The sequence below is a fragment of the Nerophis ophidion genome, linkage group LG17 (genome assembly GCF_033978795.1).
Source record: "Nerophis ophidion isolate RoL-2023_Sa linkage group LG17, RoL_Noph_v1.0, whole genome shotgun sequence".
NCBI classification, from domain to species: domain Eukaryota; kingdom Metazoa; phylum Chordata; class Actinopteri; order Syngnathiformes; family Syngnathidae; genus Nerophis; species Nerophis ophidion.
In genome coordinates this window covers 5,285,041-5,309,569 of record NC_084627.1, presented here as the reverse complement: position 1 = coordinate 5,309,569, position 24,529 = coordinate 5,285,041, and the positions used below count along the sequence as shown (strand labels likewise).

Genomic DNA, 24,529 nt, shown 5'->3' with positions numbered 1-24,529 from the left:
GACACTAAGGGAACATATTCTACGTCATCAAGACTTAATTTAGAGTTATTTGGACACTAGGGGAACATATTGTACGTCATAAAGACTTAATTTAGAGTTCTTTGGACACTAGGGGAACATATTCTACGTCATAAAGACTTAATTTAGAGTTATTTGGACACTAGGGGAACATATTCTACGTCATAAAGACTTAATTTAGAGTTATTTGGACACTAGGGGAACATATTCTACGTCATCAAGACTTAATTTAGAGTTCTTTGGACACTAGGGGAACATATTCTACGTCATAAAGACTTAATTTAGAGTTATTTGGACACTAGGGGAACATATTCTACGTCATAAAGACTTAATTTAGAGTTATTTGGACACTAGGGGAACATATTGTACGTCATAAAGACTTAATTTAGAGTTATTTGGACACTAGGGGAACATATTCTAAGTCATAAAGCCTTAATTTAGAGTTATTTGGACACTAGGGGAACATATTCTACGTCATCAAGACTTAATTTAGAGTTATTTGGACACTAGGGGAACATATTGTACGTCATAAAGACTTAATTTAGAGTTATTTGGACACTAGGGGAACATATTCTACGTCATAAAGACTTAATTTAGAGTTATTTGGACACTAGGGGAACATATTCTACGTCATAAAGACTTAAATTTGAGTTATTTGGACACTAGGAGAACATATTGTACGTCATAAAGACTTAATTTAGAGTTATTTGGACACTAGGGGAACATATTCTACGTCATAAAGACTTAATTTAGAGTTATTTGGAAACTAGGGGAACATATTCTACGTCATCAATACTTTATTTAGAGTTATTTGGACACTAGGGGAACATATTGTACATCATAAAGACTTAATTTAGAGTTATTTGAACACTAGGGGAACATATTCTACGTCATAAAGACTTAATTTAGAGTTATTTGGACACTAGGGGAACATATTCTACGTCATAAAGACTTAATTTAGAGTTATTTGGACACTAGGGGAACATATTGTACGTCATAAAGACTTAATTTAGAGTTATTTGGACACTAGGGGAACATATTGTACGTCATAAAGACTTAATTTAGAGTTATTTGGACACTAGGGGAACATATTCTACGTCATAAAGACTTAATTTAGAGTTATTTGGACACTAGGGGAACATATTCTACGTCATCAACACTTAATTTAGAGTTATTTGGACACTAGGGGAACATATTCTACGTCATAAAGACCTAATTTAGAGTTATTTGGACACTAGGGGAACATATTCTACGTCATAAAGACTTAATTTAGAGTTATTTGGACACTAGGGGAACATATTCTACGTCATAAAGACTTAATTTAGAGTTATTTGGACACTAGGGGAACATATTGTACGTCATAAAGACTTAATTTAGAGTTATTTGGACACTAGGGAACATATTCTACGTCATAAAGACTTAATTTAGAGTTATTTGGACACTAGGGGAACATATTCTATGTCATCAAGACTTAATTTAGAGTTATTTGGACACTAGGGGAACATATTGTACGTCATAAAGACTTAATTTAGAGTTATTTGGACACTAGGGGAACATATTGTACGTCATAAAGACTCAATTTAGAGTTATTTGGACACTAGGGGAACATATTCTACGTCGTAAAGACTTAATTTAGAGTTATTTGGACACTAGGGGAACATATTCTACGTCATCAAGACTTAATTTAGAGTTATTTGGACACTAGGGGAACATATTCTACGTCATAAAGACTTAATTTAGAGTTATTTGGACACTAGGGGAACATATTCTACGTCATAAAGACTTAATTTAGAGTTATTTGGACACTAGGGGAACATATTCTACGTCATAAAGACTTAATTTAGAGTTATTTGGACACTAGGGGAACATATTGTACGTCATAAAGACTTAATTTAGAGTTATTTGGACACTAGGGAACATATTCTACGTCATAAAGACTTAATTTAGAGTTATTTGGACACTAGGGGAACATATTGTACGTCATAAAGACTTAATTTAGAGTTATTTGGACACTAGGGGAACATATTCTACGTCATAAAGACTTAATTTAGAGTTATTTGGACACTAGGGGAACATATTGTACGTCATAAAGACTTAATTTAGAGTTATTTGGACACTAGCGGAACATGTTGTACGTCATAAAGACTTGATTTAGAGTTATTTGGACACTAGAGGAACATATTGTACGTCATAAAGACTTAATTTAGAGTTATTTGGACACTAGGGGAACATATTGTACGTCATAAAGACTTAATTTAGAGTTATTTGGACACTAGGGGAACATATTCTACGTCATCAAGACTTAATTTAGAGTTATTTGGACACTAGGGGAACATATTCTACGTCATAAAGACTTAATTTAGAGTTATTTGGACACTAGGGGAACATATTCTACGTCATCAAGACTTAATTTAGAGTTATTTGGACACTAGGGGAACATATTCTACGTCATAAAGACTTAATTTAGAGTTATTTGGACACTAGGGGAACATATTCTACGTCATAAAGACTTAATTTAGAGTTATTTGGACACTAGGGGAACATATTGTACGTCATAAACACTTAATTTAGAGTTATTTGGACACTAGGGGAACATATTGTACGTCATAAAGACTTAATTTAGAGTTATTTGGACACTAGGGGAACATATTCTACGTCATCAGGACTTAATTTAGAGTTATTTGGACACTAGGGGAACATATTGTACATCATAAAGACTTAATTTAGAGTTATTTGGACACTAGGGGAACATATTCTACGTCATCAAGACTTAATTTAGAGTTATTTGGACATTAGGGGAACATATTTTACGTCATAAAGACTTAATTTAGAGTTATTTGGACACTAGGGGAACATATTGTACGTCATAAAGACTTAATTTAGAGTTATTTGGACACTAGGGGAACATATTCTACGTCATAAAGACTTAATTTAGAGTTATTTGGACACTAGGGGAACATATTCTACGTCATAAAGACTTAATTTAGAGTTATTTGGACACTAGGGGAACATATTTTACGTCATAAAGACTTAATTTAGAGTTATTTGGACACTAAGGGAACATATTCTACGTCATCAAGACTTAATTTAGAGTTATTTGGACACTAGGGGAACATATTTTACGTCATAAAGACTTAATTTAGAGTTATTTGGACACTAGGGGAACATATTTTACGTCATAAAGACTTAATTTAGAGTTATTTGGACACTAGGGGAACATATTCTACATCATAAAGACTTAATTTAGAGTTATTTGGACACTAGGGGAACATATTTTACGTCATAACGACTTAATTTAGAGTTATTTGGACACTAGGGGAACATATTCTATGTCATAAAGACTTAATTTAGAGTTATTTGGACACTAGGGGAACATATTCTACGTCATAAAGACTTAATTTAGAGTTATTTGGTAAGGGTTAGAGCAGGGGTCGGGAACCTTTTTGGCTGAGAGAGCCATGAAAGCCAAATATTTCAAAATGTATTTCCATGAGAGTCATATAATATTTTTTAACACTGAATACAACTAAATGTGTGCATTTTTAAGTAAGACCAACATTTTTTGAGTATAATAAGTTCTTATTCTTTTTAATAACATTGTTATTCAAAGGCAGGGGTCACCAACGCGGTGCACGCTGGCACCAGGTCGCCCGTAAGGACCAGATGAGTCGCCCGCTGGCCTATTCTAAAAATAGCTCAAATAGCAGCACTTACCAGTGAGCTGCCTTTATTTTTAAAATGTTATTTATTTATTCGCAAGCTGGTCTCGCTTTGCTTGACATTTTTAATTCTAAGAGAGACAAAACTCAAATATAATTTGAAAATCCAAGAAAATATTTCAGAAAGACAATTTTAGAGAAAAAATACAAACTTAAAAATGATTTTAGGATTTTTAAACACATACATTTTTACCTTTTAAATTTCTTCCTCTTCTTTCCTGACAATTTAAATCAATGTTCAAGTACTTTTTTTTTGTAAAGAATAATAAATACATTTTAATGTAATTCTTGATGTAAGCTTCTGTTTTTTCGACAAAGAATATTTGTGGAATATTTCTTCAAACTTTTCCTGATTAAAATTCCCCAAAAATATTCTGGCAAATCTAGAAAATCTGTAATATCAAATTTAAATCTTATTTCAAAGTATTCTGAATTTCTTTTAAAATTTTGGTTCTGGAAAATCTAGAATAAATGATGATTTGTCTTTGTTAGAAATCTAGCTTGGTCCAATTTGTTATATATTCTAACAAAGTGCAGATTGGATTTGAACCTATTTAAAACATGTCATCAAAATTCTAAAATTAATCTTAATCAGGAAAAATGGCTAATGATGTTCCATAAATTATTTTTTTAATTTTTTCAAAAAGATTCAAATGAACTAGTTTTTCTCTAATTTTTTTCGGTTGAATTTTAAAGAGTCGAAATGGAAGATAAACTACGTTTCAAAATTGAATTTTCATTTTTGGGGGGATTTCTCCTCTTTTAAACCGTTCAATTAAGTGTTTTTTTTCATCATTTATTCTCTACAAAAAACCTTCCGTAAAAGGAAATAAAATGTACGACGAAATGACAGACAGAAATACCCCTTTTTTATATATATAGATTTATTTATTGAAGGTAAATTGAGCAAATTGGCTATTTCTGGCAATTTATTTAAGTGTGTATCAAACTGGTAGCCCTTCGCATTAATTAGTACCCAAGAAGTAGCTCTAGGTTTCAAAAAGATTGGTGACCCCTGTTCTAAGGTAACCTATAATAAATATAATACTTCTTACCATTAATGCAACATCTTGAACAGGTGCGATAGAAAACAGATGGTTGGATTAAAATGCATGACAATGTTTTATAATTTGATCGTTATTTTTGACACTGTGATTACCAGCAGAATTATTAATTACTTATCGTAATCTATCAATGTCAGCTAAGATTTATCTGAGAGCCAGGTGCAGTCATCAAAAGAGCCACATCTGGCTCTAGAGCCATAGGTTCCCTACCCTTGGGTTAGAGGGTTAGGGTTATTATAAGGCCATGCCAAAAAGGCATTAATAAGTACATAATAATGACTAGTTAAGAGACAATATGTTAATAATTTGCATGTTAATAAGCAACTATTTAATGGGGAATATGTTCCCCATACTGAAGTGTTACCATGTTTTTTTTTACTGGTGCACAAAATGCACCGTGCATGAACATCACCTTGTTCCAACAACAAAATTAACAAAACTCGCAACAAATTACACACCTGCAAATTTAGTCAGCTGTTGCCTATCCGTAAAACGCCGATAGGGAGAAGTTCGTATTTACACGATGAGTCGGGTGTGTTTTGACCTCAGCCGAACCCCTGAGGCCGACTCACCGAAACCCAGGTTAAGAAACACTGCCCTAATCAGAGCAAAGCATTTTTGGTTGAAAAAAAAAAGAGATGAAGAAGTAAAATACAGCACTATGTCATCACTTTCTGATGTATTAAATTGTATAACAGTGCAAAATATTGATCATTTGTAGTGGTCTTTCTTTAAAAAACATCTATACATACCATAAACCCTCATATCTGTATTCTCAGCTCTTGCTTGCCAGTGACAGTCACAACTACGGTACCAGGCTAGCCCAAAGAGGTGCTCTCACCCGTCTTAAACCCAAAAGTGATGTTTTGAAAAAGACTGTAATGTATCGGGCAATCACTTACTGGAACAGACTTCCACAATATCTGCTATCAATCACCAGCATAGTTGGCTTTAAGAATAAACTAAAAGGAGAAGTATTGCGTAAAGAGATTATTTTAGATTGTACCTAATGTCATGACTGTTTTTATTGACTATTGAGTATTTTATTGATTATGGGATAAGCAGCAGAAAATGGATGGATGATACTTTTTCGTCACTTATTGTTTGTCTTTGGTACACTAATGTGTATATTTTAGGCCATTGGTTCTTTGTTTTATTTTTGCAAAAATGTATACAGTATATCTATTTTTATATTGCTATTTTTATCTTTGGTATGAAAATTATTATGGAACAACATTTATTAGTATTTTTTGGTTCTATTTTTGTATTATGACAATTTATTATTGGATCATGTTGTACTGCATTTTAATCGTTTGTTCTGTGGTTGTGTGATGTTTTTTGCCTGGACCCCAGGAAGAATAGTCTCCACTGCGGTGTAGACTAATGGGGATCCTTAATAAACTAAATAAACTAAACTAAATAATTATTTGGAAAAAAAGGATATAAAAATAACTAAAAACATGTTGAAAAATAAACAAGTGAGTCAATTATAAATAAAGATTTCTACACATAGAAGTAATCATCAACTTAAAGTGCCCTCTTTGGGGATTGTAACAGAGATCCATCTGGATTCATGAACTTAATTCCAAACATTTCTTCACAAATAAAGAAATCTTTAACATCAATATTTATGGAACATGTCCACAAAAGAAATCTAGCTGTCAACACTGAATATTGCATTGTTGCATTTCTTTTCACAGTTTATGAACTTACATTCATATTTTCTTGAAGTATTATTCAATATATATATTTGTAAAGGATTTTTGAATTGTTGCTATTTTTAGAATATTAAAAAAATATATCACATACCTTCAATCAATCAATCAATCAATCAATGTTTATTTATATAGCCCCAAATCACAAATGTCTCAAAGGACTGCACAAATCATTACGACTACAACATCCTCGGAAGAACCCACAAAAGGGCAAGGAAAACTCACACCCAGTGGGCAGGGAGAATTCACATCCAGTGGGACGCCAGTGACAATGCTGACTATGAGAAACCTTGGAGAGGACCTCAGATGTGGGCAACCCCCCCCCCTCTAGGGGACCGAAAGCAATGGATGTTGAGCGGGTCTAACATGATACTGTGAAAGTTCAATCCATAGTGGCTCCAAGACAGCAGCGAGAGTCCCGTCCGCAGGAAACCATCTCAAGCGGATCAGCAGCGTAGAGATGTCCCCAACCGATACAGGCGAGCGGTCCATCCTGGGTCCCGACGAGCGGTCCATCCTGGGTCTCGACTCTGGACAGCCAGTACTTCATCCATGGTCATCGGACCGGACCCCCTCCACAAGGGAGGGGGGGACATAGGATAAAGAAAAGAAGCGGCAGATCAACTGGTCTAAAAAGTACCCCCAGGGGTACGCATACCCCCATTTGAGAACCACTGGTCTAATTTACATGCTGTATACATAGGTCAATATAGTGTGAATTATATAGTTAAGACACAAAAGTCCTTGACGTGCGTTATGTAATCTTTGATCAGCTCTTTTCACTCTCATCTTGTTTGCTAGCAGGGGTTAGAAAAACACTGCTTGACCGACTTCCATGGAACTTTTTGGAGGGGTTGGCCAAAGTATCACATTTTTGAGTGAACCAGGAATTTTGTGCAGATCCAAGATTTTTTTTTTCCACTGCCGTTGACATTATAAAAGTCGTTTATTGTCTTTTTTTTATTTAAAAAATAAATAAATTTACACAACGCATGAATCTAAATGACACGCCAGGAATATCTAAATTAGGATTTTCACACAAGGGACTGAGTAGAAAAACAAACTCCTGGACCACATAACTCTCCAAACGTATATAAACAAAAGCAATGTGTCAAAAACATAGCCAAATAATCAGCACGGTGCTATCAATATTATTAATTGCGCAATTCTCTCAGGATGAATAGTTCTGGTTGTGCAAAAAAAAATCCCCAGAAAAACACTTTTCTTTGTGATTTCACATCCACAAAATCAGTAAAATTATGATGGTGTTTTTTTTTTTTAATATTGCAGCATTTGGAGAACTGCTCTATACATGTTGTCATTTATTTTTGAACATGAACTTGTGTAATCTAAACTAATCAGAAATGTTGGCACTAATTAAAGGAATTAATATTTATATAGCGCTTTTCTCTAGTCACTCAAAGCGCTTCACATAGTGAAACCCAATATCTAAGTTACATTTAAACCAGTGTGGGTGGCACTGGGAGCAGGTGGGTAAAGTGTCTTGCCCAAGGACACAACGGCAGTAACTAGGATGGCGGATGCGGGAATCGAACCTGCAACCCTCAAGTTGCTGGCACGGCCGCTCTACCAACCGAGCTATACCGCCCCGTAATGTACTGCAGTTTACTGCTAATAATTAAGAAGTAGAGATATCCGATATTCCGATATTGTCCAACTCCTAATTACCGATTCCGATCTATATAGTCGTGGAATTAACACATTATTATGCCTAGTTTTGTTGTGATGCCCCGCTGGATGCATTTAACAATGTAAGAAGGTATTCCAAAATAAAATCAACTCAAGTTATGGAAAAAAAGCCAACATGGCACTGCTATATTTATTATTGATGTCACAAAATGCATTATTTTGTTAACATGCCTCAAAACAGCAGCTTGGAATATGGGACATGCTCTCCCTGAGAGAGCATGAGGAGGTTGAGGTGGGATAGGGGGTAGCGGGGGGTGTATTCTATAGCCTCCCGGAAGAGTTAGTGCTGCAAGGGGTTCTGGGCATTTGTTCTGTTGTGTTTCAATCAATCAATCAATCAATGTTTACTTATATAGCCCTAAATCACTAGTGTCTCAAAGGGCTGCACAAACCACTACGACATCCTCGGTAGGCCCACATAAGGGCAAGGAAAAACTCACACCCAGTGGGACATCGGTGACAATAATGACCCAGTGGGACGTCGGTGACAATGATGACTATGAGAACCTTGGAGAGGAGGAAAGCAATGGATGTCGAGCGGGTCTAACATGATACTGTGAAAGTTCAATCCATAATGGATCCAACACAGTCGCGAGAGTCCAGTCCAAAGCGGATCCAACACAGCAGCGAGAGTCCCGTTCACAGCGGAGCCAGCAGGAAACCATCCCAAGCGGAGGCGGATCAGCAGCGGAGAGATGTCCCCAGCCGATACACAGGCGAGCAGTACATGGCCACCGGATCGGACCGGACTCCCTCCACAAAGGAGAGTGGGACATAGAAGAAGTTTATATTGTGTTACGGTGCGGATGTTCTCCCAAAATGTGTTTCTCATTTTTTTTGTTGTGGGTTCACAGTGTGGCGCATATTTATAACAGTGTTAAAGTTGTTTATGCAGCCACCCTCAGTGTGACCTGTATGGCTGTTGACCAAGTATGCAATGCATTCACTTGTGTGGGTGTGCGAAAAGCCGTAGATATTATGCGACAGTGCCGGTAAGTAAAGGAAGTGCCTCTAAGGTTTATTGGTACTCTGTACTTCTTGCTACGTCATGTACACAGCTTCGTTTTAAAAAGTCATAAATTTTACTTTTTGAAACCGATACTGTTAATTTTGAAACCGATACCGATATTTTCCGATACTACATTTTAAAGCATTTATCGGCATCCCTTTTTAGAAGTGATTATTTATGTATTATGTAACAGTTCGCGATGCCACCTCAGTAGAAGCATTTAAGTCTCACCTTAAAACTCATTTGTATACTCTAGCCTTTAAATAGACTCCCTTTTTAGACCAGTTGATCTGCCGTTTCTTTTCTTTTTCTTCTATGTCCCACTCTCCCTTGTGGAGGGGGTCCGGTCCGATCCGGTGGCCATGTACTGCTTGCCTGTGTATCGGCTGGGGACATCTCTGCGCTGCTGGTCCGCCTCCGCTTGGGATGGTTTCCTGCTGGCTCCGCTGTGAACGGGACTCTCGCTGCTGTGTTGGATCCGCTTTAGACTGGACTCTCGCGACTGTGTTGGATCCATTGTGGATTGAACTTTCACAGTATCATGTTAGACCCGCTCGACATCCATTGCTTTCCTCCTCTCTAAGGTTCTCATAGTCATCATTGTCACCGACGTCCCACTGGGTCATTATTGTCACCGATGTCCCACTGGGTGTGAGTTTTCCTTGCCCTTATGTGGGCCTACCGGGGATGTCGTGGTGGTTTGTGCAGCCCTTTGAGACACTAGTGATTTAGGGCTATATAAGTAAACATTGATTGATTGATTGATTGATATTTCTTTGCAAATCTCATAATAATGACATAATGTCCCCCTTCATGTTTTGTTCCCAGATCTGGCAGTGTGCAACATTACTGGAATGAAATCTATTATTTTGTGGAACTCCTGGCTCAAAGGTTTATCAGGTATTTGTCGTCGTTGAAAGATTCAAGAAGTAAATGAAACAAAGTTAACTTTTGTCATGGTCTAGTCCTCAGCTGAGGATGTCTTTCATCGTCTTTTCAACACAAGGGCGAATAGTGATGCCGCTGACAGAAGACAGGTTCACACATTCTAACTTTTTCAATCATTTTTCGTCCTTTTTTTTTAAATTATTCATGTTTTTTTTTTTCAGAGAGCAAATACGAGCCGGGTTGGCCGAGCTGCGAATGGTCCAGCCAGGTGGCGACACCTACATGCACAAAGGCTTGGAAAAAGTGAGGAATATTCACCATAATTTATGGGGTGTAACGATACACAAAAATTTCAGTCGGTGCGTACTTCGGTTTAGAGGTCACGGTTCGGTTCATTTTCGGTACAGTAAGAAAACAACAAAATATAACTTTTTTTGGTTTATTTATTTACCAAATTTGCAAAATCTTCCACCAAAAATATTTTTCTTAGTGGAATATTTGATGTGAAGTAATCGGATCCTTGGATAGGTCAATAATTCATAATAACATTGATTTTGATACAATATTATGTTTTGAGCAATGACAGTTTGAAAGAAAAGAAAACAGCTTTGTTTTATTAGTCAACATTGCAACTTTTTCTAAATTACATTTAACGTATAAGCTTTTTTGTTATGTTTTTGTTTATTGTAATAGTATTTTCAGAATGTGCCGTGGGCCTTTAAAACATTAGCTGTGGGCCGCAAATGGCCTCTGAGGCACACTTTTGACACCCCTGCTATAGATAATAAAAAATAAAATGATAAATCTATATGTAAAAAGCAGAGCCTGGCGACGCATGCGCGTTATCATAACTCTCTCGCTCTCTCTGTCTCTGCCCCTCCCTCACGAATGCTGCTGCCTGCACAATGCGTTTTGTTTTTAACCCCTTCTTAACCCCGAACGTACATTGAAAATACACGCAACCCTAACTTAAAATGCCGGACATTTGAGGCATTTAAGAAACTCCACCCGGACAGCCCGGCAAAAGAGGACATATCCGGTGAAAAGAGGAGTTATGATCAGTCTATTGTAGCCCGGTCGCTGCTAGCATGCCGTGTGTTGTGCATTGTTTACACAACGTGCGGTACGCTACTTAAAATGTACGTGTGGAAACTCGTTCGGTGCACCTCCGAACCGAAACCCCCGTAGCGAAACGGTTCAATACAAATACACGTACCGTTACACCACTACCAAAACCTATTCTCTAAAAATGAGATCCGTTTAAAACGTTTCCACTAACGCCTTCAATTGTGTCTTTTTCAGGCCAGTCAGCAAATTTACTATGCGACAGGCGACGGTGAGTCGAAGATGCAACTTTTCCTCCAATTTTAAATATGAGCTTTTTCTTGGGAGTCAATTTTTGCAAGCTATGTAAAGGCAAGGCAAGTTTATTTATGGAGCACAATTTGTACACAAGGCAATTCAGTGCTGCACAGAACATTACAAGAAGGCAAAACTAAAAATAAATGAATTATAAAAGTAATCATAAATGAATTAAAACATAACCAATAAAATAAACTAGTTTGTCGTGGTTGTACAAACCCTGTTTCCATATGAGTTGGGAAATTGTGTTAGATGTCAATATAAACAGAATGATTTGCAAATCCTTTTCAACCCATATTCAGTTGAAAGCCCCACAAAGACAAGATATTTGATGTTCAAACTGATAAACTTTTTTTTTGCAAATAATCATTAATTTTAGAATTTGATGCCAGCAACACGTGACAAAGAAGTTGGGAAAGGTGGCAATAAATACTGGTAAAGTTGAGGAATGCTCATCAAACACTTATTTGGAACACCCCACAGGTGTGCAGGCTAATTGGGAACAGGTGGGTGCCATGATTGGGTATAAAAACAGCTTCCCAAAAAATGCTCAGTCTTTCACAAGAAAGGATAGGGCGAGGTACACCCCTTTGTCCACAACTGCGTGAGCAAATAGTCAAACAGTTTAAGAACGAAGTTTCTCAAAGTGCAATTGCAAGAAATTTAGTGATTTCAACATCTACGGTCCATAATATCATCAAAAGGTTCAGAGAATCTGGAGAAATCACTCCACGTAAGCGGCATGGCCGGAAACCAACATTGAATGACACTGACCCCAATCCCTCAGACGGCACTGTATCAAAAACCAACATCAATCTCTAAAGGATATCACCACATGGGCTCAGGAACACTTCAGAAAACCACTGTCACTAAATACAGTTCGTCGCTACATCTGTATGTTCAAGTTAAAGCTCTACTATGCATTTATCAACAACATCCAGAAAGGCCGCCGGCTTCTCTGGGCCTGATATCATCTAAGATGGACTGATGCAAAGTGTAAATGTGTTCTTTGGTCTGACGAGTCCACATTTCAAATTGTTTTAGAAAAGGGGAAGCAAGCCATCCAGACTGTTATCGACGCAAAGTTGAAAAGCCAGCATCTGTGATGGTATGGGGGTGCATTAGTGCCCAAGGCATGGGTAACTTACACATCTGTGAAGGCACCATTAATGCTGAAAGGTACATACAGGTTTTAGAACAACATATGCTGCCATCTAAGTGCCGTCTTTTTCATGGACGCCGCTGCTTATTTCAGCAAGACAGTGCCAAGCCACATTCAGCACGTGTTACAACAGCGTGGCTTCGTAAAAAAAGAGTGCGGGTACTTTCCTGGCCCACCTGCAGTCCAGACCTGTCTCCCATCGAATGTGTGGCGCATTATGAAGCGTAAAATACGACAGCGGAGACCCCGAACTGTTTAACGACTGAAACTCTACATAAAACAAGAAGGAGGAAGAATTCCACTTTCAAAGATTCAACAATTAGTTTCCTCAGTTCCCAAATGTTTATTGAGTGTTGTTAAAAGAAAAGGTGATGTAACACAGTGGTGAACATGCCCTTTCCCAACTACTTTGGCACGTGTTGCAGCCTTGAAATTCTAAGTTAATTATTATTTGCAAAAAAAAATAAAGTTTATGAGTTTGAACATCAAATATCTTGTCTTTGTAGTGCATTCAACTAAATGTGTTGAAAAGGATTTGCAAATAATTGTATTCCGTTTATATTTACATCTAACACAATTTCCCAACTCTTATGGAAACGGGTTTTGTACAACTACAATAATAAACTACCATGAATTAATAGCAATATTAAATGTGCAGTGAGTATAGTATGTGGAAAGAATGAAGCATTTGTATAACAGATGTCTATTTGTGTTAAGTAGCACATTTTCAATTTGTCTGGCTTCCAGGCTACCGGACTGCCAGCGTCATCATCGCCTTGACAGATGGAGAACTGAGAGAAAATCAATTTGATCTGGCTCAAAGTGAGGCAAGAGAACTACATGCATTATCAAGATATTTGTATAGTTTAAAAAGTGAGAGTTTTAGGCTGCGTTCACACTTGTGGTTTGGTACGGACAAACTTTTTTTTTAGGATACTTAGTGCAATCTTCGGTGCGGTTGGCTTAGTGTTGCACACTGGTATTTTTGTCATTGGAGCAAAGGCTGCACAGTTAAAAAAAATACAGAAAGGAAAGACCTGATTGGACAGCTTTCGTACAAAACCCAAATATTCCAAGCCCAAATGACATCTGTTGGGTTGAAAATGTAGGTTATTTTTGTATTTCTAAGAGCTTGGATTTCACCAAGAGCTGTGAAGGACAGTTTTCGTGACATATTATTCAAATATACCAAGTCTGCTGGGTTGAGTACATACGTTATTTTGATATTCTACGTTTAAAGGACAGTTTTTGTGATATATACCAAGTCTGCTGGATTAAATACATACATTATTTTGGTATTCTACATTTAAAGGGCAGGTTTTGTGGCAGGATATGTAACAAAATTCAAATAAAGAAAATAGATACTTTTAAAGGGCACCCTTTTTAACATATTACTACGTGAGGTAACCCAAATACTCCAAACCAAAATGCTGTCTGTTGTGTTTATTAAAGTTAAAGTAACAATGATTGTCACACACAAACACACACACTAGGTGTGGCGAAATTATTCTCTGCATTTGACCCATCACCCTTGATCACCCCCTGGGAGGTGACGGGAGCAGTGGGCGGGAATCATTTATGGTGATTTATATCGTGCATAGGTAAAATTTACGTGGTATTTTTTACCAGCTTACATTCCACCAAAAGCTTCTAAAAAATACTATAAAAGGCTTGTTTTGTTGCAAATATTCTAAAGTAAAATGCCGTCTGCTGGGTTTAATTCGTAGGAGATATATATGTATGTATATATTATTTTGTAAAGTTTTATGTGTTGTTTACTGTTTTTAATGTGACCTTGCTGCTGCCCTCTTGGCCAGGTCTCCCTTGGAAAAGAGATCTTCGATCTCAATGGGATTTTACCTGGTTAAAAAAAGGCTAAAAAAAAAAAAAAAAATTATATATGTGTATATATATATATATATATATATATATATGTATATACACATATATACTTTTTTATTTTTATTTTAACTGGTTAAAAAAAGGATAAAAAAAAAAAAAAATTATATATGTGTATATATATGTATATACACATATATAATTTTTTTTTTTTTTCTTTAAGCCTTTTTTTAACCAGGTAAAATCCCATTGAGATCAAAGATCTCAATGGGATTATATACATGGGATATATACATATATATACAATATATGTATATATATATAATTTTAACATAATAGATTTCACCAAAATCTTCTTAAATATATAGTTAAAGGCTGGTTTTGTAGCATATTACGTGACTCAAATATTCCAGATTATAATGCCATCTGCTGGTTTTACTGTAATTATTCTTTTTTTTTTTTTTTTTAATATTCTGTTGTTTTTACTATCTTAGATTTCAACAAAAGCTTCTAAAAAAACTTTTAAAGGGCTCTTTTCTTAACATAGTATGGGACGTAACGCAAATATTCCAAATTAAAATGCCATCTGTTGGGTCTACTGTAATTATTCTTTTTTTTTTTAATCTTCTGTTTAGTTAAGTTAAAGTTAAAGTACCAATGATTGTCACACACACACACACTTGGCGGTGGAAACATTTGTCCGCTGCATTTGACCCGTCCCCTTGGTCACCCCCTGGGAGGTGAGGGGTGCAGTGAGCAGCAGTGGTGATGCGCCCAGGAATAATTTTTGGTGATCTAACCCGGAATTCCCACCCTTGATGCTGAGTGCCAAGCAGGGAGGTAATGGCTCCCATTTTTTTAGTCTTTGGTATGACTCGGGGTTTGAACTCACAACCTACCGACACTCTAACCACTAGTCCACTGATTTTTACTATCTTCCAAAAGACTTCTAAAACATACTTTTAAAGGCCGGTTTTGTGGCATACCATGAGACAAAACTCTAAGTCAATCAATCAATCAATCAATGTTTACTTATATAGCCCTAAATCACTAGTGTCTCAAAGGGCTGCACAAACCACCACGACATCCTCGGTAGGCCCACATAAGGGCAAGGAAAACTCACACCCAGTGGGACATCGGTGACAATGATGACTATGAGAACCTTGGAGAGGAGGAAAGCAATGGATGTCGAGCGGATCTAACATGATACTGTGAGAGTTCAATCCACAATGGATCCAACACAGTCGCGAGAGTCCAGTCCAAAACGGATCCAACACAGCAGCGAGAGTCCTGTTCACAGCGGAGCCAGCAGGAAACCATCCCAAGCGGAGGCGGATCAGCAGCGCAGAGATGTCCCCAGCCGATACACAGGCAAGCAGTACATGGCCACCGGATCGGACCGGACCCCCTCCAAAAGGGAGAGTGGGACATAGAAGAAAAAGAAAAGAAACGGCAGATCAACTGGTCTAAAAAGGGAGTCTATTTAAAGGCTAGAGTATACAAATGAGTTTTAAGGTGAGACTTAAATGCTTCTACTGAGGTGGCATCTCGAACTGTTACCGGGAGGGCATTCCAGAGTACTGGAGCCCGAACGGAAAACGCTCTATAGCCCGCAGACTTTTTTTGGGCTCTAGGAATCACTAATAAGCCGGAGTCCTCTGAAGGCAGATTTCTTGCCGGGACATATGGTACAATACAATCGGCAAGATAGGATGGAGCTAGACCGTTTAGTATTTTATACGTAAGTAGTAAAACCTTAAAGTCACATCTTAAGTGCACAGGAAGCCAGTGCAGGTGAGCCAGTACAGGCGTAATGTGATCAAACTTTCTTGTTCTTGTCAAAAGTCTAGCAGCCGCATTTTGTACCAACTGTAATCTTTTAATGCTAGACATGGGGAGACCCGAAAATAATACGTTACAGTAGTCGAGACGAGACGTAACAAACGCATGGATAATGATCTCAGCGTCTTTAGTGGACAGAATGGAGCGAATTTTAGCGATATTACGGAGATGAAAGAAGGCCGTTTTAGTAAAGTGTTCCAACTATGCCATTTAATGCGTTGTTTAAATGTATATTCTGCTATATTCATCAGTTTACGGTTCTCCAAAAGCTTCTCAAATATACTCTTAAAGAGCTCCACGTCTTCTCTTGTATAGTTGTCATTACCTCATGCGTTTTGCTGTAATTGTCACATTAGTCCATGATCAGAGTTAACTTGCCAGCATACTTGGACCCGTTTATTCAAAGGGTCTCGGTCCGCTTGTTTGGTGCACACCAGGGCAGAGATTATATTGACCAAAGAAATAAAACCAGCAGACCCAGCAAACCCACACAAGTTCCTCATTAACCGCACCCAACATGACAAGTGTGACCGCACCCTTAAACTTGGTCCTCTGCGGGTGTGTCACGCCACTAAATGAGAGTCATCCTCCCACATTTTAGTGGTGTGACCTTTGACATCAAGTGTTTGATGTTTTTGTGTGTGTTTAAACGAACCAGGCCGGCCGAGCGCGACAGTTGGGGGCCACCGTCTACTGTGTGGGAGTGAAAGACTTCAATGAAACCCAGGTGAGTAAACCTCATAATGGCGCACCAATGAACGTTACGTTCCACAGATAATCCAAATGCCGCCTGTCTCTGCAGCTGTCAACCATCGCCGACAGCCAGGACCACGTCTTCCCCGTGACGGAGGGATTTCACACCCTGCAAGGGGTCATTGACTCGGTATAAGCGTGAAGCCTCAGTTCCATAGTCTTAACTATACAAGCTGCACACCAGACCTGGACAAATTAAGGCCCAGTTGAGTTTTTCAATCTGGCCCGCCGGACATTCCCAAACAATTTTGTTTAGATCTTTAAGATGGAAAGTGTAGCTGCCATTATGATGTGTAGGGATGTTTTCAAATAACCGTAAGTCTTCAACTATACAAAGTATTTCAATGGTTGGAATCTGTGATTCTGCATGATGTACTAGTTACTATGGTAATCTAATTAGTTACTATGGTAACCTAAGTCACAGCAGCTCAGACGAGGCACCAAGCAGTGTGGGTGGGGAGCGTTTCCACGGAGCGTCAGCCTGAAATGTGGGTGTCAGGGACAGACGCGGAAGGAGATTTTTACAACTAAGTTCTAAAGCTTAGTGATATATCAGTTATATCAGATTGTAGGTGGGGTTTTTTTTTACCCTTTGCGTTCATATTTCGCTGTGTTTATTGCATTTGTGTTGCGTTTCACTTGATTGTAAAATATGTGGACGGAGAAGGGTTGTGACGTTCATGTAAAGTCAATATTCAGTGTTTTATCGTTCATACTTAATATTGTAAATCCCACATTCTTTATTTTCATGTACATTCTGGGTGTCCCATTTAGTAAACAAAATAAAAATTGCATTCCGTTTTTTTAAGGCGATCTGTCATAACGTTCCTAGCATTCAATCAGACATTATTGTGAGGTTTTGTATTAGTGTTCCCAAGCACACGTACTGTACAGCAGATTTTCACATCTTACACACACATATATATATATATATATATATATATATATATATATATATATATATATATATTAGGGGGGGCTTCACGGTGGCAGAGGGGTTAGTGCGTCTGCCTCACAATACGAAGTTCCTGCAGTCCTGGGTTCAAATCCAGGCTCGGGATCTTTCTGTGTGGAGTTTGCATGTTCTCCCCGTGAATGCGTGGGTTCCCTCCGGGTACTCCGGCTTCCTCCCACTTCCAAAGACATGCACCTGGGGATAGGTTGATTGGCAACACTAAATTGGCCCTAGTGTGTGAATGTGAGTGTGAATGTTGTCTGTCTATCTGTGTTGGCCCTGTGATGAGGTAGCGACTTGTCCAGGGTGTACCCTGCCTTCCGCCCGATTGTAGCTGAGATAGGCGCCAGCGCCCCCCCGCGACCCCGAAAGGGAATAAGCGGCGGTAGAAAATGGATGGATGGATGGATATATATTAGGGGTGGGCAAATTATTGCATTAATTACGAGTTAACTCATCAATCTATTAACGCCGACAATTATTTTATCGCACATTTGCGTATGTTGTTTACATGCTTTTATTTTGTTAACGCTTTTTCTTAACAAGATGGCGTCGCCCGGATGGGCTTCGGCGTCGAGGGGCTCTTGGTAAAGATGGAACATTTGGCAAAAATACCGGACAATTCTGCAAATTTCATGGCTGGCTTACAGCGTGGTCACTCCGGATAGATCGGGCCGTTTTGGACTGAATGACGCGTGCTTGCTAGACCGGCTAGCTAGGATGGGAATACTTTGCCGGCTACATCCAGCGGCCTGTGAAGCAGCGGAGTATATGTGTTGTCTGTCTATTTATGAATAATGCAGACCAGGAGTGTTGGCGGAGTTCTTAACGTTTGCTTTCAGAGCGTGCATATCACAACATACAAGATGCCGTCATGGCGACACAACCTATACCGGGCTACCGCGCATGCTCGTCACTCCTGTTGCATGCTGGGTAGGGTAGTTCTTTTTTTCCCTGGCTCATAACATCACAATATAGTACCATGTATATGATGCGTTCAGTTTATCAAAGCACCAAGCAAACAATCGGAAAATTCCCATCATATCAATTCCGAGATATGGTCATAATTATTTTAAGTCCACTACGCAGAATAAACACAACTTTATTAATATTGCTAATACGCATAATTTGATCAAAAATTCCCTAAAACAGCCCACTACCTATAATATAGTTTTTTTAAACATAAGATCCCTGATAAAAAAAATGTTTCTGCTGTTACCTCAGAAATTGCCTGTTCAGATGTTATGATTGTGGCTCAGAGATTTGTATGTAGATTATATTTATTTTCCATAACAAACAGGATAACTTTAATACCCTGGCAGTGGCAATAAGCTTAAAATTTTTGTATTTACATTTTTTGAGTTGATTTTCATAAAATATGCTATTTAACTGCTACTGTTTAACAAGGACTGACTTAAATTGTGTTTGCACAACAAATGTTTTGGCGCTTTTGTTCATGTGGGAGAATATTCCAATAAAGGTGCACTACACACTACTTTTGAATTCATTATTGGGCTTTGCGTATACAATGCAGTTAATCGCGATTAATCTGAGAAATAGTGCGATTAACTTCGATTAACATTTTTAATCGTTGCCCAGCCCTAATATATATATATATATATATATATGGCTTCACGGTGGCAGAGGGGTTAGTGCGTCTGCCTCACAATACGAAGGTCCTGCAGTCCTGGGTTCAAATCCAGGCTCGGGATCTTTCTGTGTGGAGTTTGCATGTTCTCCCCGTGAATGCGTGGGTTCCCTCCGGGTACTCCGGCTTCCTCCCACTTCCAAAGACATGCACCTGGGGATAGGTTGATTGGCAACACTAAATTGGCCCTAGTGTGTGAATGTGAGTGTGAATGTTGTCTATCTGTGTTGGCCCTGCGATGAGGTGGCGACTTGTCCAGGGTGTACCCGGCCTTCCGCCCGATTGTAGCTGAGATAGGCGCCAGCGCCCCCCGCGTCCCCAAAAAGGGAATAAGCGGTAAAAAATGGATAGATGGATATATGTGTGTGTGTGTGTGTGTGTGTGTATATATGTATATATTTGTATGTATGTATATATATATTTGTATGTATGTATATATTGTAAATATATATGTATTCATATGTTTATACTATATATATATATGTATATATATATATATCCATTTTCTACCGTTTATTCCCTTCGGGGTCGCGGGGTGCGCTGGAGCCTACTATATATATATATATATATATATATATATATATATATATATATGGATATACTGTCCCCCAGACCCATTTTTTTCTCCAAATTTGGCCCCCTGGTTCAAAATAATTGCCCAGGCCTGCTGTACACTGACTACTCAAAAGCATATCCAAGTTTAACTTCTATAGTTTTGTCTTTTGAGAAGATAGAACAAAATGCTTTCTGAAATGTGAGGAGTGTATTCATATTTGGGAGATGCTGCGCATGCAGAAAAATGTACTGTATGTATTTAAATTTTCTTATTTTTTGGTCAATGTTCCAGATTCTGAAGAGGTCATGCATTGAGATTCTGGCTGTTGAGCCGTCTAGCATCTGTGCAGGAGGTAAGGGAAATAATTTGAGCCATTGTTAGCCTGCATCAATGTAATGACTGACACACTAATATTGTTCCCGTCATCTGGCTAGTGTCAAAAATCTGTTTTAATTATAAATCTCCCCTCTTTAAATAAGGTTGCATGGCGAGAGTTCTTGTTTTTTTTTGTACAATTCTGCCAAATAACCTACAGAATGATTGATTATTTTAATAACTTCAATGCTCCCTTAGAGTCATTCCAGGTGGTAATCAGAGGAAATGGTTTCTTGCACGCTGGTGATGTGCAGAAAGTCCTCTGCAGCTTCCGCATCAACGACACAGTGACTTTTAGTAAGTACCCGCTTTAATAAATCAAAGAATTTTCTTTTTCGAGAGGCCCAGTGCAGCGTGTTCGTACATAAAAGCACAAAAACGATTGGTCTCAGAGCTGCCAACAAGATCCTGTGGGTGTGGGGGAAAAACCCTGACAATTAAGGCGCCTTTAAGTGGGTCGTATATAAACGCAAAGCCCTCCACTTTGTGCCGTGCCGAGCCAGAAGCAAGTCAAAGCAGCATATTTGGTGGTAAAAGTGGCCGGTTAGACGGAATTAAGTAGCCCAAGAGCCAGATTAATTTCCCAGGAGTTTGGCAAGACCTTTGTCAAGTCTGTGCGCTGGCTGCCGGCGGCATTTATTACACAGACACATGATTTGTTTTTGAAACACAGCTTCACAGAGCAAATAAAATAGCTGAGTTAGCGGTTTGTGGCTAACAAGGACACGAGGAGGAAGCAACAATTGTCATGGTCGGTGAAAAAGAACACCGGTGCGTTTAGTCTCATAGTACTCTTCCTTGGGAATGTAGCGAACGCCATCATTCTAACTAGTGTGCACCACTTAAGTCAGGGGTGTCCGAACTTCTGCTACTGATGGCCGCACACTGAATAATCTAAGCAACCGGGGGCCATTTATTTTAAAAACCAATACAATATATGTATAAAAAATATACATTTGTGAAAGTCCAGTCCATTGTGGATCTAACATAATAGTGTGAAAGTCCAGTCCATAGTGGATCTAAAATAATAGTGGGAGTACAGTCCATAGTGGATCTAACATAATAGCGTGAGAGTGTAGTCCATAGTGGATCTAACATAATAGTGTGAGAGTCCAGTCCATAGTGGATCTAACATAATAGCGTGAGAGTGTAGTCCATAGTGGATCTAACATAATAGTGTGAAAGTCCAGTCCATAGTGGCTCTAACATAATAGTGTGAGAGTCCAGTCCATAGTGGATCTAACATAATAGTGTGAGAGTCCAGTCCATAGTGGATCTAACATAATAGCGTGAGAGTGTAGTCCATAGTGGATCTAACATAATAGTGTGAAAGTCCAGTCCATAGTGGATCTAACATAATAGTGTGAGAGTCCAGTCCATAGTGGATCTAACATAATAGTGTGAGAGTCCAGTCCACAGTAGATCTAACATAGTAGTGTGAGAGTCCAGTCCATAGTGGATCTAACATAATAGTGTGAGAGTCCAGTCCATAGTGGATCTAACATAATAAATTCTGGATGCTTTTGATGAAATCTATGCTGGTCAAAACAGCAGAATATAAATTCACTTACTGTACGCATTCAAACCAACGGACTTAGAATATTGGGTTGCATCGCATAATATATATATCACAAAAACTGCCCTTTACAAGTTTATTTTGGATGTTTTGGTGAGGTCAAAACAGGTAAATATAGCAAAATATATATATAAAAAAAAAACTAGCAGTATTTTGGCTTGCAAATAGTTGAGTTATGTCACATAATATGCCACAAAACCTGCCCTTGCTAAAGATGAAATCCATCCTGATAAAATTAAGAAGAAAGCAGAATAGAGGGACGGGGTGGCACAGTGCGCAACCCGAGGGTCCCTGGTTCAATCCCCACCTAGTACCAACCTCGTCACGTCTCTCGTGTCCTGAGCAAGACACTTCACCCTTGCTCCTGATGGGTGCTAGTTAGCGCCTTGCATGGCAGCTCCCTCCATCAGTGTGTGAATGTGTGTGTGAATGGGTAAATGTGGAAGTAATGTCAAAGCGCTTTGAGTACCTTGAAAGGTAGAAAAGCGCTATACAAGTACAACCCATTTCTGCCGCTTATTCCTGTTTGGGGTCGCGGGGGGCGCTGGCGCCTATCTCAGCTACAATCGGGCGGAAGGCGGGGTACACCCTGGACAAGTCGCCACCTCATCGCAGGGCCAACACAGATAGACAGACAACATTCACACTCACATTCACACACTAGGGCCAATTTAGTGTAGCCAATCAACCTATCCCCAGGTGCATGTCTTTGGAAGTGGGAGGAAGCCGGAGTACCCGTAGGGAACCCACGCATTCACGGGGAGAACATGCAAACTCCACACAGAAAGATCCCGAGCCTGGATTTGAACCCAGGACTGCAGGACCTTCGTATTGTGAGGCAGACGCACTAACCCCTCTGCCACCGTGAAGCCCCAAGTACAACCCATTTATCATTTATTTATCATAATATAAAAAATAACATACGTATTCAACCCAGCAGACTTGGAATATTTGACTTACGTCATGTAATATGTTGCCAAACTCACTCCAAAATAAAAAATACCAGTGTGATTGCTAAGCGAAACCCCACCAAAGTGCACACCCAAGTTTTTAAAAACTGTTTTGTCCCGGACTGACAACACTTTTGTTGTAGAAGACTGTCATTATCTTGAATAAGGTCATTGTGGTCTTTGATTAAGGGCTACGTACATGAACTTTGAAAGATTGACAATTGAATATAATGACATTGATATTTCCTGTACAAAAACACAAACACATTATTTAGATTCAGCCCAATTTTTTGGGTGATGGGCAAAGGAAAAGTGGTCTCTTGCCCCCCCCCCGCCCCCAGTCCGCTTAGGATCAGCTGGTATAACACTCAGGCCTTCTCAGATGTCTGAAGTTGGGGGGAATGTGGATCCCATCGAAAAGGAGCCGCGTCTTTGCACACCATGCTCCTCGGCCAAGTGTAAACAAACCACAGCCCTGCTCGTTGGCCTTCTGTCTCACTTGCAAGAGGGGAAGTGCAGGAATTTAGGGACAAAGGCGGAAAAAAATAATAATTTGCGATTGGTCTCGTTGCTGTATGACTATCACTTTGTAAAAGTTTTCCTTTTGCATGCAGAACGCCTCGAGATCAACTTCGAGCTTATAAACAACACACTACAGCTGGGGTCAATTAACAAATGTAGAAATACAGAATGTAGTTCTTTCAAAGTGAAAAAGATGGTGATGGAAAAAAAATAATCTAATGACCTGCGTGGTGTTCGGGTCTGTGGGACCCGTTTTAATTTTTTTATTAAACGACAAATGATACAATTAATGAATTTTTCAAACTGAGACTCACTGACCTTGGCTCATTTTCTCTGAAGAACATATATCAGAATACATATTTAATGACCACACGTGCGGCAGCAGCGTTCATGGATCCAACTAAAGCATTTGACACAATTAATCACAATGTTTTAATAAAAAAACTGGAACGATATGGCATCAGAGGGTTAGTCTTAAATTGGATAAGAAGTTATCTAACGAACAGGAAACAATACGTGCAGCTAGGCGAACACACTTCTACAATGCTAAATATTTCCTGTGGTGTACCTCAGGGATCAATACTAGGACCTAAATTATTCAATCTCTATATAAATGACATTTGTAAAGTTACAAGAGATTTAAAGTTAGTATTATTTGCGGATGATACAACAGCCTTTTGTTCAGGAGAGAACATCCATCCATCCATCCATTTTCTACCACTTATTCCCTTTTTGGGGACACGGGGGGCGCTGGCGCCTATCTCAGCTACAATCGGGCGGAAGGCGGCGTGCACCCTGGACAAGTCGCCACCTCATCGCAGGGCCAACACAGATAGACAGACAACATTCACACTCACATTCACACA

At 38.7% G+C, this 24,529-nt stretch overlaps 1 protein-coding gene across 3 annotated transcripts in view; it reads left to right on the top strand.

Annotated features, from left to right (window-relative positions):
- The window catches only part of antxr1b (ANTXR cell adhesion molecule 1b), a 77,750-nt gene that overhangs the window by 14,877 nt on the left and 38,344 nt on the right, over positions 1-24,529 (top strand). For all 3 annotated transcript variants that reach the window (XM_061875807.1, XM_061875806.1, XM_061875804.1), the window contains 9 exons: positions 10,064-10,135; positions 10,201-10,272; positions 10,345-10,426; positions 11,426-11,459; positions 13,395-13,474; positions 16,987-17,055; positions 17,131-17,211; positions 20,532-20,592; positions 20,814-20,912. In XM_061875807.1, the coding sequence (XP_061731791.1) occupies positions 10,064-10,135; positions 10,201-10,272; positions 10,345-10,426; positions 11,426-11,459; positions 13,395-13,474; positions 16,987-17,055; positions 17,131-17,211; positions 20,532-20,592; positions 20,814-20,912 (650 nt within the window). The remainder of the gene's footprint in view (positions 1-10,063; positions 10,136-10,200; positions 10,273-10,344; positions 10,427-11,425; positions 11,460-13,394; positions 13,475-16,986; positions 17,056-17,130; positions 17,212-20,531; positions 20,593-20,813; positions 20,913-24,529) is intronic.